Source organism: Melozone crissalis, unplaced genomic scaffold (assembly GCF_028551555.1).
Source record: "Melozone crissalis strain CALT ecotype California unplaced genomic scaffold, PUWL_Pcris_2 ptg000016l_1, whole genome shotgun sequence".
Taxonomy (NCBI): domain Eukaryota; kingdom Metazoa; phylum Chordata; class Aves; order Passeriformes; family Passerellidae; genus Melozone; species Melozone crissalis.
In genome coordinates, this window is record NW_026535794.1 from 2,258,785 (window position 1) to 2,274,197 (window position 15,413).

Consider the following 15,413-nt stretch of genomic DNA (forward strand, 5'->3'; position numbering starts at 1 on the left):
GAAAAACCGCGGACAAAGGAATTCCAGACCTGGCCTGAAGGAAGGCAGATGTCAATGAGCTGCTTGACAGCAAAATCTCCTCAGAAATTATTTTAGCCCCTGCTCAGGTCTCCAAACCAGCAATCCCAAAAGTGCTATGGAAAACAAAGGGTCCATAAATCATTCCCTGCTTCCCAAGGTGATGGACAAACTTCCCGAATCACGGCAGATCGAATCCCCAGCTCCCCGGTTTTACACTGCCCCATTCAAATAGATAAAAGTTGCTTATGTTGGATCAAGCCTGGAATTTGGTCCTCTTCATTTAACCTTCCAAAATACTCAGATTATCATTTTATTTTCCCCAACCAACTTTTTTAAGAGCTGTTCTTCCCCAGCCAACTGAGCTCAATGGCAAATCCCCAATAATTGCAAATAGATTTGGGATTTCCGCCATCCAGACCCATCTCAAAACCAGGATGTTCAGCTAAAAAAAGGTAAACTCGAAATTTTGGGGTAGATTTTTTTATCTTTCCATTACAAGCTACTCATTTTTCATAACTCATTTTTAGCATTAATAATTATAATAATTAAAAATCCCCTTTGATTAAGCACTGCTTGTTTCACCAACTGGAGTTTTTGATAACTGGAAGATAAGGAGAACATAATGTTTAGGACTTGTTTTGCATTTCTCCACATCCGGCATAAATGAGTCAGTCACACAGAATAGAAGCTTGTTAAAAAACAGATGACGGGTGCAACAATTATTTCTGTGGGTTTTTATTTCTTTTAATAGAAAATTCTAATATAAAACAGCAAACGTTTTCAGTTTGCCTTGTTTACAAAAATATTATATATATTTTTTTTATATTTCTGACATAACTAAAATGCACTATTCAATAAAAATATTCTTCCATCAGCTAACTTCTCTTTTTTAAAAAATTAATAAAAAAGTTATATAAATAATGGTTGCACCCCCCCACCCCAAAACTGATCTGGCTGGATCAGTTTAGGAGAACCAACACTTTGACACTTTTGGGGGGACAGGGGGTGAAAGGGGGTCAGGAACCAGAGGTCTCCCCTCCACCCATCTGTCCTTCTCCAGTTACATCTGAGCAAAATCCTGTTTCTCTGGGGATAATAAAAAGGGGGAAAGTTGCTTTGCACTTTTTTTTTTAATATTTATATATATATATGAAATGATACCATGAAAAAGTTCAGGGACCCAAATCCACCGTTGAAGTAGTTTTACAAAGCCGAGCAATTACACTGAATTGCACTGGAGATCCAATGGTGTGGTGGCAGAATCAGCCTCTCTGGAAAAATCCAGTTTAATCCAGCTGGGACAAAAAGGGTTTTACAGGACACTCCCCAGTGTTTTATACAGGAGTTCCCAGTCTCTTATTTAGGGTTTTCCAGAGTTGAGGATGGAGTAGGACTCATGCTCCATGAGTTAATTCAATTTCAACACATCTCTCACCATCAGAAAACCCAGGCCTAGCACTCCAAAGGGTTTTGAGATGGTTTGACAGATTTTCTCCCAGCTCCTACTTAAGCTCCACTGGATTTTTCCAAAAGGAGGCTTTTGCTCCAATTCCTTCTTCAATGATAAGGCAAACATTGGAAAATGCTGGAACTAAAGACCCCCCACCCAAAACACACCCACAGCGTGGTGCAGGGGGGAGAAGAAAAGTAACCCACATTTGTTTTACCACCCTAGGTCAAAAGGCCAAGAAGACAAGTTCTCCTGATTTCAGAGTGTTAGTATATTTTATACACTGCCTATACATTTAACACATGTGCCTCGCTACTATTTAGTTATTTATAATTTTTTTTTTAACCACAGGAGAATAAACCTTGCTATTTACAATATATAACAGGCAAGTACTATATCCACATGAACATAAATACAATTTGTGGTGGTTTTTTTTTTCTTGTTATTAATTTTTTTGTAACTATTTTTTGTCTTTTTTTTTTTCTTTTTTGTCTTTTTTCTTTTTTTTTAAATACTTACAGAAAGCATCCAGGCTTCAGTGCGTGAGTTATAATACACAGAAGAGCTCTTTCACTCAGTAGTTCATTCACTCTTTGCTGCTTCCTTCTAGACAAGCTTGGACAATCTGTCTGATTTCCCACCCATCTCTCTCTCCCCCACACTGCTGAACACACCAAGCTTCCCTACCCCATCCCATCCCATCCTGGAATTTTTTTTGGCCAGGATATCCATGCAAACACTCCCCTCTCTTCTGCTTCTAGGGACTCATTCTCCTCTCACACCAGTGCAATGTGGAGTTACTCCAGCGAGGTCAACAGAGACAGAGACACCAGTGAAAAGGAGGAAAATGAGGCCCATGGTTTAAATATAACAATAATAATAATAATAATTAATAATAATAATAATAATAATGCACATAAATTGCGGCCCATCCTTTAATTAAGAACACATTTAAAATAAAAAAAAAAAGAAAGAATGGAGCCAGAAATAGTAATTCAGACCCCAAAGTTCCTGTTTTGAGCAGGTTTGGATCTGGTTTTACTTTGAAGGGGAAGAGCTATTCTAGAACACACAAAAATGTAACAGTGAGTTTGCACATATGTGTGAGAGAGAGAGACAGAGGGAGAAAGAGAATTTAACATAATACCACATTGAAACCATAAGAAGGTCCTTCTGAAGGGCTTTACAATAAATAAATGTTCAATATTTATATATATATATATATATTTATGTGTCAAGGTGTGCATATATATCTATATATACACACTGAATAATAGGTTTCTAGGCAATTTATTTTTTAAACCATTAGATAAACTGCTCAGGGGTGAATTTCCCAAAAGCTGTGAGTCCTTCCTGGTGCTTTGCTGGGGTGGAAGGTGGGAATTCCACATGTGGATTCCACTTTCACTCCTCCAGCATTATCCCAACCTCCAGAATTGTACAGCAAATAAGGAAACACCAAAAAAAGAGACATTTTGCTTCACTCTGCAGAGCCATGGTGCTATTAAACAGCAACACTCTGCCCCTCCCACTCCCCCCTCCTCAAGATTTGATACCAACGAGCCAGGCTGGACTGCAGGTATTTGTTACTAATAAAACCCCAAATCTATCTTTTCTCTTCCCAGTAGATGCATATGAACAGCTTAAATATTAGTGGCTACAATTAAGGGGGAAAAATTAAATAAGGAAAAAAAGACTTTGAAAAATAATGGTTTATCTTGGGGAATTACTCTCTTTTTTTTTTTTTACTAATTTTTACTAATGTTTGAGAATCTTGTCTTTTGAACACCAGATCAATGGCTTATAGAAACTTGGTGGAAATTTCTACTACTGGACAATGAAAAATTGCTACCAAAATTCAAACAAAACACGCTCTGCTCCCCATTTTTTCCTTAGAAGTCTTCATTCAGGCAATTTGCTGGCTGCCTCCAATCCACTTTTATATGAAGAACATTGGCATGCCAAGTCCTGGATTGTAAATCTCCTCTTCCAAGCAAATAAATGCTGGAGGTTGTCATGTGTTTCACAGCGTTGGAGTGATCAACCCCTGCAGTCAAATTTCTGGCTTCTCTCAGGTTGTCTCTGTGTCAATTGGTTATTCCAAATCCATAAGTTTGTTAGGATTTAGCAGGTGTGTTTTTTAAAGTACAGTTCTCGATCTAGTGGTTAAAAAAAAACAAACCAAAATCACCTTAAGGTCGTAGGGTTTACATACAGCTTGTGTCATGTACCACTGCCATGGTTTAGAGTAAATGGAATGATGACCTAGGAAAGAAAAGTCAGCTCCTCCAGAGGTCTGATCCAGGCCAAAACGGCTGCTCCACAAGGCAAGACAGCCCCGGGTTCCAAGAGGCACTCGGATTCCTCTTGTCCCACTCAAGAGAAACACGTCCAAATTCAATTCAACGAGTTCCAGTTGGGATTTCTGAAGCAGTTACCACAGGTTGACCTCCATCAGCAAGAGGTGGGAAGAGGAGAAAAAAATAAACCATGCGCCAAGTGAAAATGAAACAAAAGTATCTAGTGGTTTAAAAAAAAAATTTCAATTGAAGACAGCGATAGTGCTAAAGAGCCTGCATTTGGGTGAATCGTTTTAAATAAAGAATGGGATTGGACTGAAGGGGACAGGCACATCTGGTGTTCTGCTGTCTTCCCAACCTCTTTCTTGGATCTATTTCCGTCTGCAGCGTGGTGGACCCAACGTTTACGAGCTGTACTGATGACAATGCACGCGGACAGGGAACTGTCATTGAAGAGCTGATGCTCCCAGTGGGTCTCTTTGTCAGAGCCTGGTTTGCTCCATGTGCAGAAACTCCACTGGAAGAACCCATCATTCCCTACAAATCCCTCTTGAGCTTTAGGAGAAATAAATGTCCGCTTCCAGCACGACCGCACTCGAAGCAGAAAGATCTTTTGTATCTGCTCAGCTCTCTGAGCAGCTGGGTGAGCTCCAGGAATAATGAAGTACAGGATATTCATGCCAAAGGGAATCTCTTAGCCCAGGAGTTCATGGAGGATGGCTGAAACAACGTTCCAAGGAGAAATGATCCGTCAAACTACATAGACGACAAAGGTGAAGGTCAACTGGTGTCTAACCCCAGTGTGACAGGCACTTTTTTCCACATGGTTGGACCTCATGAAAATTCAGTCTACAGGATAAACAAAACAAAAACAAAAAAAAAAAAACCAAAAAAAAAACCCAAAAAAAACCCCAAAACAAAACAGCAACACAGCTGGGTCACCTGTACCCTACAAAGTGCTTATGTCTCAACATAGCTTCCAGATGCCAGAAGGTCAATCAAACCCTGTTTGTCTCCATAGGCAGTTCTCCAAGCTGGCCCAAGTGCAGCAGAAGCCGTGGGTCGTGTCAGTCCTTGCAGGTGTAAACCTCCTCCCTCTGGGTGCACTGCTTGCACTCCACGTAGCAGCACCAACGCACCTGGCACTGGCACGGGCGCGTCACCACCCGGCTCTGCGTGTTGTGGCCCCGGCCGCAGCAGATGCTGTCGCAGTTCTTGTCCTTGTAACACTTCCGTCCCGACGTGCCGGGGGAATAGCGACTCATCAGGCAGAAGCTCGGGGAGTCGTCAATGTAGACGAGGTCCGTAGTCCTTGGGATTTGATCGCTGTGGCCGGGGATGGATTTTTTAGGGGGGGAAATGTCGCCTTCCCCCGTGGCCTCGTTGGTGGTGCTGCCCACCTTGAGCGAGGTCTCGTACTTCTGCTTCAGCTGCTTGCCGATCTCGTGGAAGGGGGAGAGCTGTCTCCAGCACGTCCGGACGGTGCAGGAGCCGGACACGCCGTGGCATTTGCAGGTGGTCTCCACGCCGGCTTTGATGACCTGCAGACACACACACGGCCCCAAAGAGAATCAATCATCAAAGCATCAAGTAAAACATGATATTTTCTAGAAGATGCTTCAGGGACACTAAGTTGATGACAATACATCTGTTGCAATCAGACAGAAAACGCATCCTACAAGAAATACTTCAAAAATATCTCGGTTCCCAGAGTACGACATTCAAAACACATCCTACAGGAAATACTTCAAAAGGATCTCAGTTCCCAGAGTATGACATTCACCTGCAAAAACTTTGCTTAATTGGCTAATTAAAGATAGTAGAAAGGTGCACAAAGATTGTCCAGTGCTGCCACTCATTGTGTAGATAGAGATCTGAAATTGTGATACAACTAAGAGATTAATACATATTTTAAGACCTATCTATCTTTGTTAGTAATAAGTAGGTAAGATATAAAAGTGGAAGAAACAGAAAGAGGTGGGGTGGCACATGCTCCAGAACAGAAATGTGGATGATAGGAACCTTCTCCATACCACAGGACCCCAAACCCAAGTACAAGAAGAAGCAATCTTAGTTTAGCATCATCAATTGACTGATGTCAAACAAAGGATCCAATTCTTTTCAAATCAATGCAATAAAGAAGTTTCATGGCACAAAACAACATCCATCTACTTAGAAACAGCATTGGAATGCTCCAGCTCTGCTTCTCCAGAGAGAGATTTACCTGGGGTACCTCCATGGGCAACACATGAGCAGAGATGTTATTTGGACAGCCACAGATACCCCACATTTTGCCCAAAGATTATAAACACAAATTTGTATTTCTAATTCTCCCACCCTGCCCCTTCCCCAAAATTAGATTCTGTTGACTTTAAATGGGTAAGATACAACCACCCCTTAAATCAGCAGGTGAGGACAGAGTTTGTTTGACAAAGCTGGGTCCTGACAAGGGACCAAAGTACTGTTGAAAGTGCCCTTCCTTTGGGCATCTACGGTACCTAAAAAAGAAGAAAACAACCTCCCCCCATGCCCATGATGGCATCTGGCTCTGCTGTGGCCTCCTGACAGCAGAGGACTGGCTGCAGTCCATTTCCTGACCATCCGGTTCTTAATTATTTGGCTGCACAAATCCTGCTGAACCCCATGTGCAACCGTGCAATAGGTCATGGACTTGGAATTGGGGCCTGGCCCAATTGTGATATTCCAGAAACATTTTTAGAAAGACAATATGCATAATGCAGCCTTCAGCAGAGCCTGTCCAATGGTCACACTTCATTCCTGTGACAGCCAAAGACCTTTGCAAGCGCAATCCAATAATACACAGTAGCATTCGGAGCGGTGACGGGTTACAGGGGGAGATGTGTTGCTGGTTATAGCGCTCAGCTGGGATGCCTTGGGTAAGGCCTGTCACGCTTTGTGTGCCAAAGTGTCTCGCCAAGTCCACAAGAAATCCCACAATGTCAGACAAGAGCGTGCAGAACACATTTCAACACCGAGGGGGAGGGGGGAAAACCCCAACCCGCACCCGTCCCCTCCCTGGTGTAAAGTCCCGTTTCGCTGCTTGTCCAGAAGTGAGAGCTGAGTTCGTGTGAAACAAAGCTCCTCCACCTGATTTCACGCCCACACCATCAGCAAAGCGGGCAGAAATTGCTGGGATACTTGGGAAAGGGCTGCACACTGCAGTCATTCATCACTTCAGGCTTTCCTCAATCTTTCCTCCTCCCCCAGCGCATTTGCATCTGGTCCACCTGGAAAAGGAGACAACCCCCATTGCCCAGGAGTTGGGAAAGCAAGAAACCAACAGGAACTGGCTCAGCTTGCAGTCCTGCTCCTGGGCTTGGAGCTGATTGAACAAGACAGGGTCATGAAACTCAGGAAGGGAACCTGGACTCGGGGCTGTTCTTGTCAGGAGCCACCTCTCTGGAGCTCAGCGGGAGTGCTGACGTTGCAGGAGCGCTGCAGCCAAGGCGTCCACGTGGGGCCGGTGGATACAGCCCAACACGTGTTGGAAAACCTGATCCTGATGGATTGGCAGCTGGCTGATGGCACAGGACCTTCAGTCAGGTGTAAGTATGTAGGTTTACGCACTTGAATCACATCAGCCAGCCAGGGCTGATCTCACCAAGGCAAACACTCGAGTTTAAACACCTCGGTCTGAGAAACACCTCAGAACTCTCATCGCAGTCAGGGCAGCCAGAGCAGGGCAGGAGCTGCAGTGAGGCAAACACCTGCTCCACTGAACAGCTCTCCAGGCTCCACTGACAGCTGAGCACATCTCTATCACCAACAGGAGCCTGGGGACCCAGCCCACACAGAGGCACCTCAGTTCAGGGCATTCTGTGAGCAGAATCCCACCCTCTGGGCCAAACTCAGGTGTTTAAATATCTCCAAATAGCACTAACTGAGGTGCTTTAAAACATTCTCATCACACCAGCTGTCCCTCCACCAGCATAAAGGTCCCTCAAGGGGTACTAATAAGTGTATTTGGGTAGATTAATTCCATTCTCCTCATCTGGGTTCAAAGTTTCACATGAACTCCAGTCTGGATTTTCCAGACTCGCTTCTAGCTCCATGTTAAGCAAGGGACAGCTTTGGTGGACCAAAGCATAAAAGGTTTCCATTGTCCCTGTCCCCATGAATGCAGCAGCTCATGAAATCCAGCATGTGAATTTTCCTGTGGCTGCCGTGCAAGCGCGGTGCATCCCGGCCACCCCGTAAAGCTTCTCCTGGAAGGACCGGGAAGGGCTCAAGAATGTTACGAGGCAGCAAGAGTGAAAATCCTAGAAAAATTCCCTGCCCAGGCAGCCTCCCCTGCTGCTGTCAGTCACGCTGCAGCTCCTCGAGGCGCTGCGTGATGGGGAACTGCTGCCTGCAGCCCCAGCCACCCACGAGCCAAAATGAATCTTGGCAAAGCCCTTCTGGTTCCCGTCCCGCTCCCCAGCTTCCACAACGACCTTTCCTCCTCTTGGTGCAAGCTCCTGTCAGAGACACTTAAATCCACCTCATTTCTTCAGGAAGCACAGCAAGACTGATCCAAGTCAGCAGGTTGCTTGGAGAAAGCTTTGCTGGCTGGATCCTGGGACAAATGTCTGGATCGTGCTTTCAAACTCGAAGGTCTTCTATCCTTCTTCCAGGATAGAAAAACACAGTTTTTATTGCCAAAGAACTCTTAGTTAGATGAGGAAGAGTAAGGTTTTACCATATAAAATCATATTTCAGGAGCTGTAGCAGCTCCTGCTTTCTTTTTAAGGCTCATCATCAGTTCAGAACCTGATTTACCGCCATCCTACACAGACCTGAACCTGTTCTGAGCTCACTACTGAATAATCACTTCATCCACACCAAGGATGTGGCCACCTGCACCTTTGTCACAGATGTGAAGCAGAATGGCTCAGCTTCCATCCAAGACACAAAATATTTCATGCTGCCCGTGGCCCCAACTCCACAGATACCACACAGCAGCAGAGTTGTAGTAACTCAGGAGTAGCAGCAACAAGGAGCATCCTTTTTGTACTGTGTGCTGTAGAGAGCTCCTACCATGAAAACAAAGCCAAACAAAGACAAGTAGTGGGTCAGGGATGGCATCACACACGGGAATTCTGTCCTCGCACTCTCCTCTGAACAACCACCTGGTCTGGCAGTATCAAACAGAACAATTTGGGAGGAAAATAAGGATTTTTAGCTTGACTTAGGAACACAAATTCCCACTGATCTTGCCGTGAGAACACCCAATACTGACAAAATCAGAATGAGGGAAACACAAAGCAAGACAGAACCGTTTTTCTTGGGGTTTTCCAGCTCGGAGGAAACCAGATAGCTCTGCTGGACTGCCTTCCCAACTGGCTTTACATGGGGAAAAGGGATCACAGCAGAGCATTGCTATGCAACATGTAATCCTTCCTCCCAACAATGGTGCGCCGCGAAGCTCAGACTGAGTGCCCCCGTCATGATCAGTCTCAGACATGCTGCAACACACAATTTCTCAGTGTTTTAGCTGAAACGCCGAGGACAGGATTCCCATTCATTCCCAGCTGGGTCACGGGGCTCTGGCAGTGGTTTTTTTTTTTTTGGTTTTTTTTTTTTTTTTCAGACAACTCTTGTCTGGGCAGCAGCAGCCCAGGGCGGACACCCGGCCGTGGGAATTTCGCGCTCATTGCTCCGCTGTCGTCATGGCTGGGCTGCGGCTCCAGGGCTTCAAACCATTCGCTATGGTTTGGGGGAGAGGAGGCAGCAAAGCCTCCTCACAGGCAGCTCATCCAGGGAAAAGCCTTGCCTGGCTTTGGGAAGGGCTTTGGGATGCTTCCCCACAAATCCAATCCTCTCTGTCCCCTCTCCAATTTAAATAGGCTTAGTCATTCTCTCAGCTCGAGTATTAACGTTTGTTTGGACAGCAACCATGGTCCCCACACACAACCAGTGGACCAGACTTGTCCCTTCACACTGGCCAATGCCACTGGCTGAACTATAAAAGTTTCACAGAGTGTTAGTTGTCATCCTTTCTTTTTTTTTCTACCTTGCTAAAAAAACCCCTCTTTTCAGCCTGTTCTCAACCTGCTTTTTCAGAACAGTTCCCCTCCCATCACCCTTCTTCCCTCTTCAAAAAATTCATATTTCAGTGACATAGGTATTAAAACACAAACATTTAAGCATAGAACAACATAACCCTACTTAAAACTGAGAACTTCAGAAGTATTTTCCCCATGCTCAGTATTCCTAGCATGCTTCCCATGCTAAAAAAGCTCCACATAAACAACCAACTGCAATCACTTATGGGACACAGCAAGCAATTTTTTTTTTCCAGAGTATTGATTTCCAGGCCTAAGAAAGGCTTTGGCTGAGCCATTCTCAGCCTGAAATGAGAGGAAAATCCAGAGAGCACGCCTGGGCATTCCTACCTGTCATAACCTGCAGCCATTAATACCAGTGGTGGCCCTGAAAACTGATCTGTACATTAAGAGCTCTTCTCAGGCTGTTATTTGCCGGGTTTGATTTGTACCTTGGTAAACATGTGATGCCCCATTTCTCACTGCAAACACATCCCTAAAAAACTGCCAAGAAGGATGCTTTATGTCTTCTGGGTTTTTTGCATGCACCAAGTGGATTAAGCTCCAAAATAGCAATTATTACACACCATGAGGGTGCAGCAAAGCCTGAAACTGGACTGGAACTGTGTTAATGAGCAGGAACTGTGTGAGACTGGATGGTCAGTGCTTGTAAACACTGTCTCTGCAACAGGAGAGTTGTGCCTCCCTCCGCCTGTGTGTGACCTTTAGTGAGTCACTTAATCTTTCTGGGTCTCAATTTCCCCCCTCTGCCCAACGGAGCTCCAGAAATGAAGAGGGTGGCATGCTCTAACAACGTATTATGTGATAGCTCATGAAGTTCCTCAGACAGATGATAGCTGGGCAAACATCTCCCTGATATGGAGAGTGCATCTCCAGCCCTCCAGAGAGATCCCTGCCAGCGCTGCCTGGGGGGGAAAAGCCATTCCTCAGATGGAATTTCAAAATAAGCAAGTCAACAGCAAGGGAAAGTCCAGGCACCTCCCACTATCCTCTCCAGAGCATCCCAGACGGTTCCAGGTGTAGCTGCCTCAGGGTGGGTCTGGACTTGAAGCCTACAAGGGTGACAAGGACCATGACAGGGGCTTGGGACAAGGCGAACTTTAGGGTCCCTTCCAACCCAAGCCATTCCAGGATTCTGTGATCCTTCAGAAACACTTGCTCTGCACACACCAAAGCATCTTGTGCAAAAAACAATGAAGCCTCATGAAAGGAACCAGTTTCAAAGCAGGAAACTGCTTGAAGAGAGATCTTTTCTTCTTCTCCATCTCTACCTCCCCAAAATTTTGTATTAAACACTCAAGACAACTGTGGTTATACATGGACTTCAGGCAAAGGTTTGTGGAAGGATGAAGGAAAAAGGCAGTGAGAACATGATAATTTTTTTTCTAGGGTAACAGCAGCCCCTTTTAATTGTGCTCCTCATGAAAGGAACCAGTTTCAAAGCAGGAAACTGCTGGAAGAGAGACCTTTTCTTCTTCTCCATCTCTACCTCCCCGAAATTTTGTATTAAACACACTCAGCTCTCAAGACATGAACTTCAGGCAAAGGTTTGTGGAGGGATGAAGGGAAAAGGCAGTGAGAACATGATAATTTTTTTTTTCCTAGGGCAACAGCAGCCCCTTTTAATTGTGCCCCTTGGATCTGTAAGACATGCTTGACCAGACATACCTCTGGAAGAGGTCAGCACTCCTGGGATTAAGAAACTTAGCAACGCTCCGGAGAGGGAGTTGGAAAGTCATATTTAATGATACTTGGCTGAGAAACTGGGCAAATTTAATTAAAACATCACTTACTCAAGCCCAGTGGAACTAATTGAGTGCTCTAATATTCCGCCTTTTCATTAATGGGTTACAAAAGAGGGCTGCACTTGTGTGTACAAGGGGGAAAAGGGGGGAGGATGGAGAGAAGATGAGAGCTTTAGCAAGGCTGCCTGGGCTTCATTTAATATAACTCAGAAACTTCATTGCTGGCAATGGAGCTTTAATACAGTTGACTTCTCCCCCCAAAACACCCTCTCCACCCAAGACCCCTCGGAAAGAATGGCTGAATGAGGGAGAGTAGATCTGGCAAAGGAAGGGAAATTGCTTTTTTAATAAGTGGTCTATTCAGAGCTCCTGCTTTTCAATAAAGAGAAGGCTGGAGAAGTCCTGGTCTAATTACCTCATCCTCACACTAGACAAGCTCACCCTTTCATTAACCACTGAGGTCATATCATATAACTTGGTGAGCCACCACGGGCACAACATGTTCAGTGATTATTTCACTGGTGGCAGCAAAATTACAGGCAGCCCATCAAGGTTGTAAAAAAGCAGAAGTGAATTCATAATTAAATGAGAACGTCTACCAAGAGACACTAAAACTAGGCGGGATAGGATCATGTCACCCTCGCAGAAATACAGGGATTGTTTGCTGGTGTGACACCATGGAGAAACTGGTGTGGTGACCAGGAGGGGAGAGGATTGCTTGCCAAATTAGTCAGTCCAGCACAGGTCCTTTTTTTTTTTTGCTGGGTCTCAAGGGACTATTTGTATGTTTTGCCACGGTTGGGAGTAATGAGATGGGAGAAATGACACGTAAAGAATCAGTGAGAGACCACCAAGCTTGTGCTGTATCACTCATAGAGACTTCTCCACTCCCTCAGTGAACACACACATCCACACACTGAAAGAACTTCAGCTCCAAACTGCTCAGCTCCAAAATGGCACAAATCAAGGCTGTCTGCACCCCTCTACTGCCTCTGATCAACCCCAAATCAAACCCAGATGAGTTATTGTTCCAATAACCACGCTAGGTGAGTCCAAAAGGGTTTCATTCTGCTGCAGTCACTGAGCAAACCCTGCTTGATAGTGGCAAAGTCTTTATGGAAGGAGTTGGTTGGTGGGCAGCTTCTTTGAAGGCACAGAAAATGTGCTGAGATTCATCTTTAACTCACTGCCTTCCTCAAGGGAAATATCCACAAACTCAGCAAGGAATGCAGTGGTGCTCTCAGCCTCCATCCTCTCATCCCTGCACTTGCAGTGGGAACAGGGGGAAGAGCAGAGATCAAACCTGGTATTAATCCACACCTGAGAGCAAGCAGTGCCAAGGCAATCCATCCACCACATCAAGAGGGTAAAACTGGTTTCAATATTCTGGAATCTGAATTAAGCACTGCAAGTTTTGACTTTGTAGTCACAAAACCAGGCTGGGTCCTCATCTCTGATCATCATCTTAGTGATACCAAATTGTGCCAGTGGTTTAAAGCCAAATATCCTAACCATACAAATGTGTGTTCTCCTGATCTTCTACCACCACCCTCCTGAAAGTTTCCTCCTCAACATTCCCTCCTTCTCTGCCTGGCTCCATGGTGGAGCTGTGAGCCTGCTGGGCTGCTTGGCTTGGCTTTCCACCACGCCATGGCCAGTGAATTATTATATCCAGCAGCACAGATAGAGAAATCATTTCAACTGCTGCTGCAAACAGGCAAAGGAGAGCTGTCACACAGCAATCCCAGCTCAACAGAGACGTTGTGGGTGGACGAAAATAGGAGCAGTGGATCACTGACCTGCAGCAGAGGTCTGTGACTTGGGTTGCCAGGAGGGCTCTGGGTGTCTGGACAACCGTCACAACCGTTACTCAGCTGTTCAGCTGCAAATACCACACTGAGAAACCACTGCTGGTGGCCACAGTGCCACTGTGCCAAGGGAAGAGGAGGCAGAGGATGCTGGGGAGTCCTGCATCTTCCCCTGGGAGCTAACTCACAAGGATCAGGACACACAAGGGAAGGTTCAACCTCTCAGCTCATCCTTGGAGTTTGTTTAACTCAGAGTTGTGCAGTGTAGAGCACAGATGATAATTAAAGACACAAATCCTAAATCCAAGAGTGGCCTCAGCCATATGGACAATCCTGACTGCAGCTCCTGGGATTGGGAACACTGGGAGTTGAGCCAAACCCATCTGGGAGGTTTTTAGCCCTGCCACTGTTGGTGGATACCCCTGGAGCTACAAGGACGTGCCAGTGGCAGCCGAAGTCCCATCCTTGGAGGTTTTGATGAGACTGTGTTGTGTGACTCTGGAATGAAAGGAGAGCCAGGACACCTCAGAGAAACATCCAGCATGGAATCACAGCTCCATGGGCCACCTTCTCCACTGCCATCCCATCTGCTACACACTCAACTCTAAAAGATGGGAATGGAAGGAGAATGAAATGAGAGCCAGGACATCTCAGAGAAACATCCAGCATGGAATCACAGCCTCCATGGGCCACCTTCTCCACTGCCATCCCATCTGCTGCACACTCAACTCCAAAAGATGGGACAGAGCAACCAACACCAGGGTTGAGACAAGTCCCATCATCCTGCAAAGCCTGTTTGACACGTCAGGGAGCTGCCACAGGAGCTCAGAGACACTGAGCCCTTTAATCCAGAGCAGGAAAGCTGTCAGCCAAAACCAGACACCAGCTAAATCCAGGATATTTCTAATCCTGATCTCAGCGCTGTCTAGGAGCATCTGGTAGTGGGGAGAGGGGGAGACACTTTGCTGGCCAGCCCTGGCTGGTGGCATTCCCCAATGCCCCAATTCCGTCGCGAGGAATGACATTTTATACATAGACACAGCAACAACTGAGCTGGGGTGGCCATTCCTAGAATGCACAACTGGCTGGGCTGCATTTGCCTGGGAAACTGGAGACCCAGGTCCCCCATCCCAGCCCCAAGCCTGCATCCAATCACACAGACAATAACAAGGCTTGAGGGCTATTTCTGTCCCAGCAGTATTGGAGGTTGGTGCAATGAAACACTGATCCTGAGCACCTGTGCTGGCCAATCTGAGGGATTTTCGTGTTGGAGCAACTCTAGGCTAGGTACAGCCAAGCATTTTATGGGAGAAGGTGGAAAGCCTCTTCTTTTCCCCTCGCTGGGATGACCCAGCACTCGCAGACACTTTGTCCTTTACATCTGTCACGGAAAATGCTGAGCTGGAAAGGGACCCACAGGGATCATCAAGTCCAAATCCTGGCCCTGCACAGGACGAACCCAAAAATCACACCATGTGTCCCAGAGCATTGTCCAAATGCTTCCTGAATTCTGGCAGTCCTGCAGGGAGGCCCCTAGGCAGCCTCAGAGGGGCTGTAAAGAGCAGGAAGAGAGGATAAAGATGGGAAAAGGAAAAAGGGACTCTACAACCAAGCACCATCTCCCGCTCTAGGTGACACAGGAGGTTTCTGTGTTCTAGGTGACACAGAACACAAAACTGACGGGGCTATTAGGTCTGAGGTCAGCCAGAAATTAATCTCTCCACTCTGGTTCCCTGCCAGCTGTTTCTCCAGCCAGTTTTAAAGAAACCTGGCCAAGGAGATGCTACACTGTCCATGCTTTACTGAGCTGCTGCAAGAGAAGCGTCCCTCAAGGACGTATTGTGGCAGCATAAAACCCTTCCTCCATGTTCTACCTCATGTAAACCTCTCCATCCCTTTGTGGTGTGAAACCCTCTCCTCCAAGTGGGAAACCAGAATCTTTGTCTCCACCTCCTATTTCCTAAACCTGGCCAGTCCCATTCCTCTCCCTCTAGTCTCTCTCCGATGGTTTTGCACAGACAAAA

At 45.9% G+C, this 15,413-nt stretch overlaps 1 protein-coding gene across 1 annotated transcript in view; it reads right to left on the reverse strand.

The window, feature by feature from the left end:
- Positions 1-1,978: 1,978 nt before the first annotated feature.
- Positions 1,979-15,413, reverse strand: part of WNT9A (Wnt family member 9A) — a 64,101-nt gene continuing 50,666 nt past the window's right edge. The window contains exon 4 of the mRNA XM_054274081.1: positions 1,979-5,312. Within this exon, the coding sequence (XP_054130056.1) occupies positions 4,839-5,312 (474 nt within the window). The 3' untranslated portion in view covers positions 1,979-4,838. The remainder of the gene's footprint in view (positions 5,313-15,413) is intronic.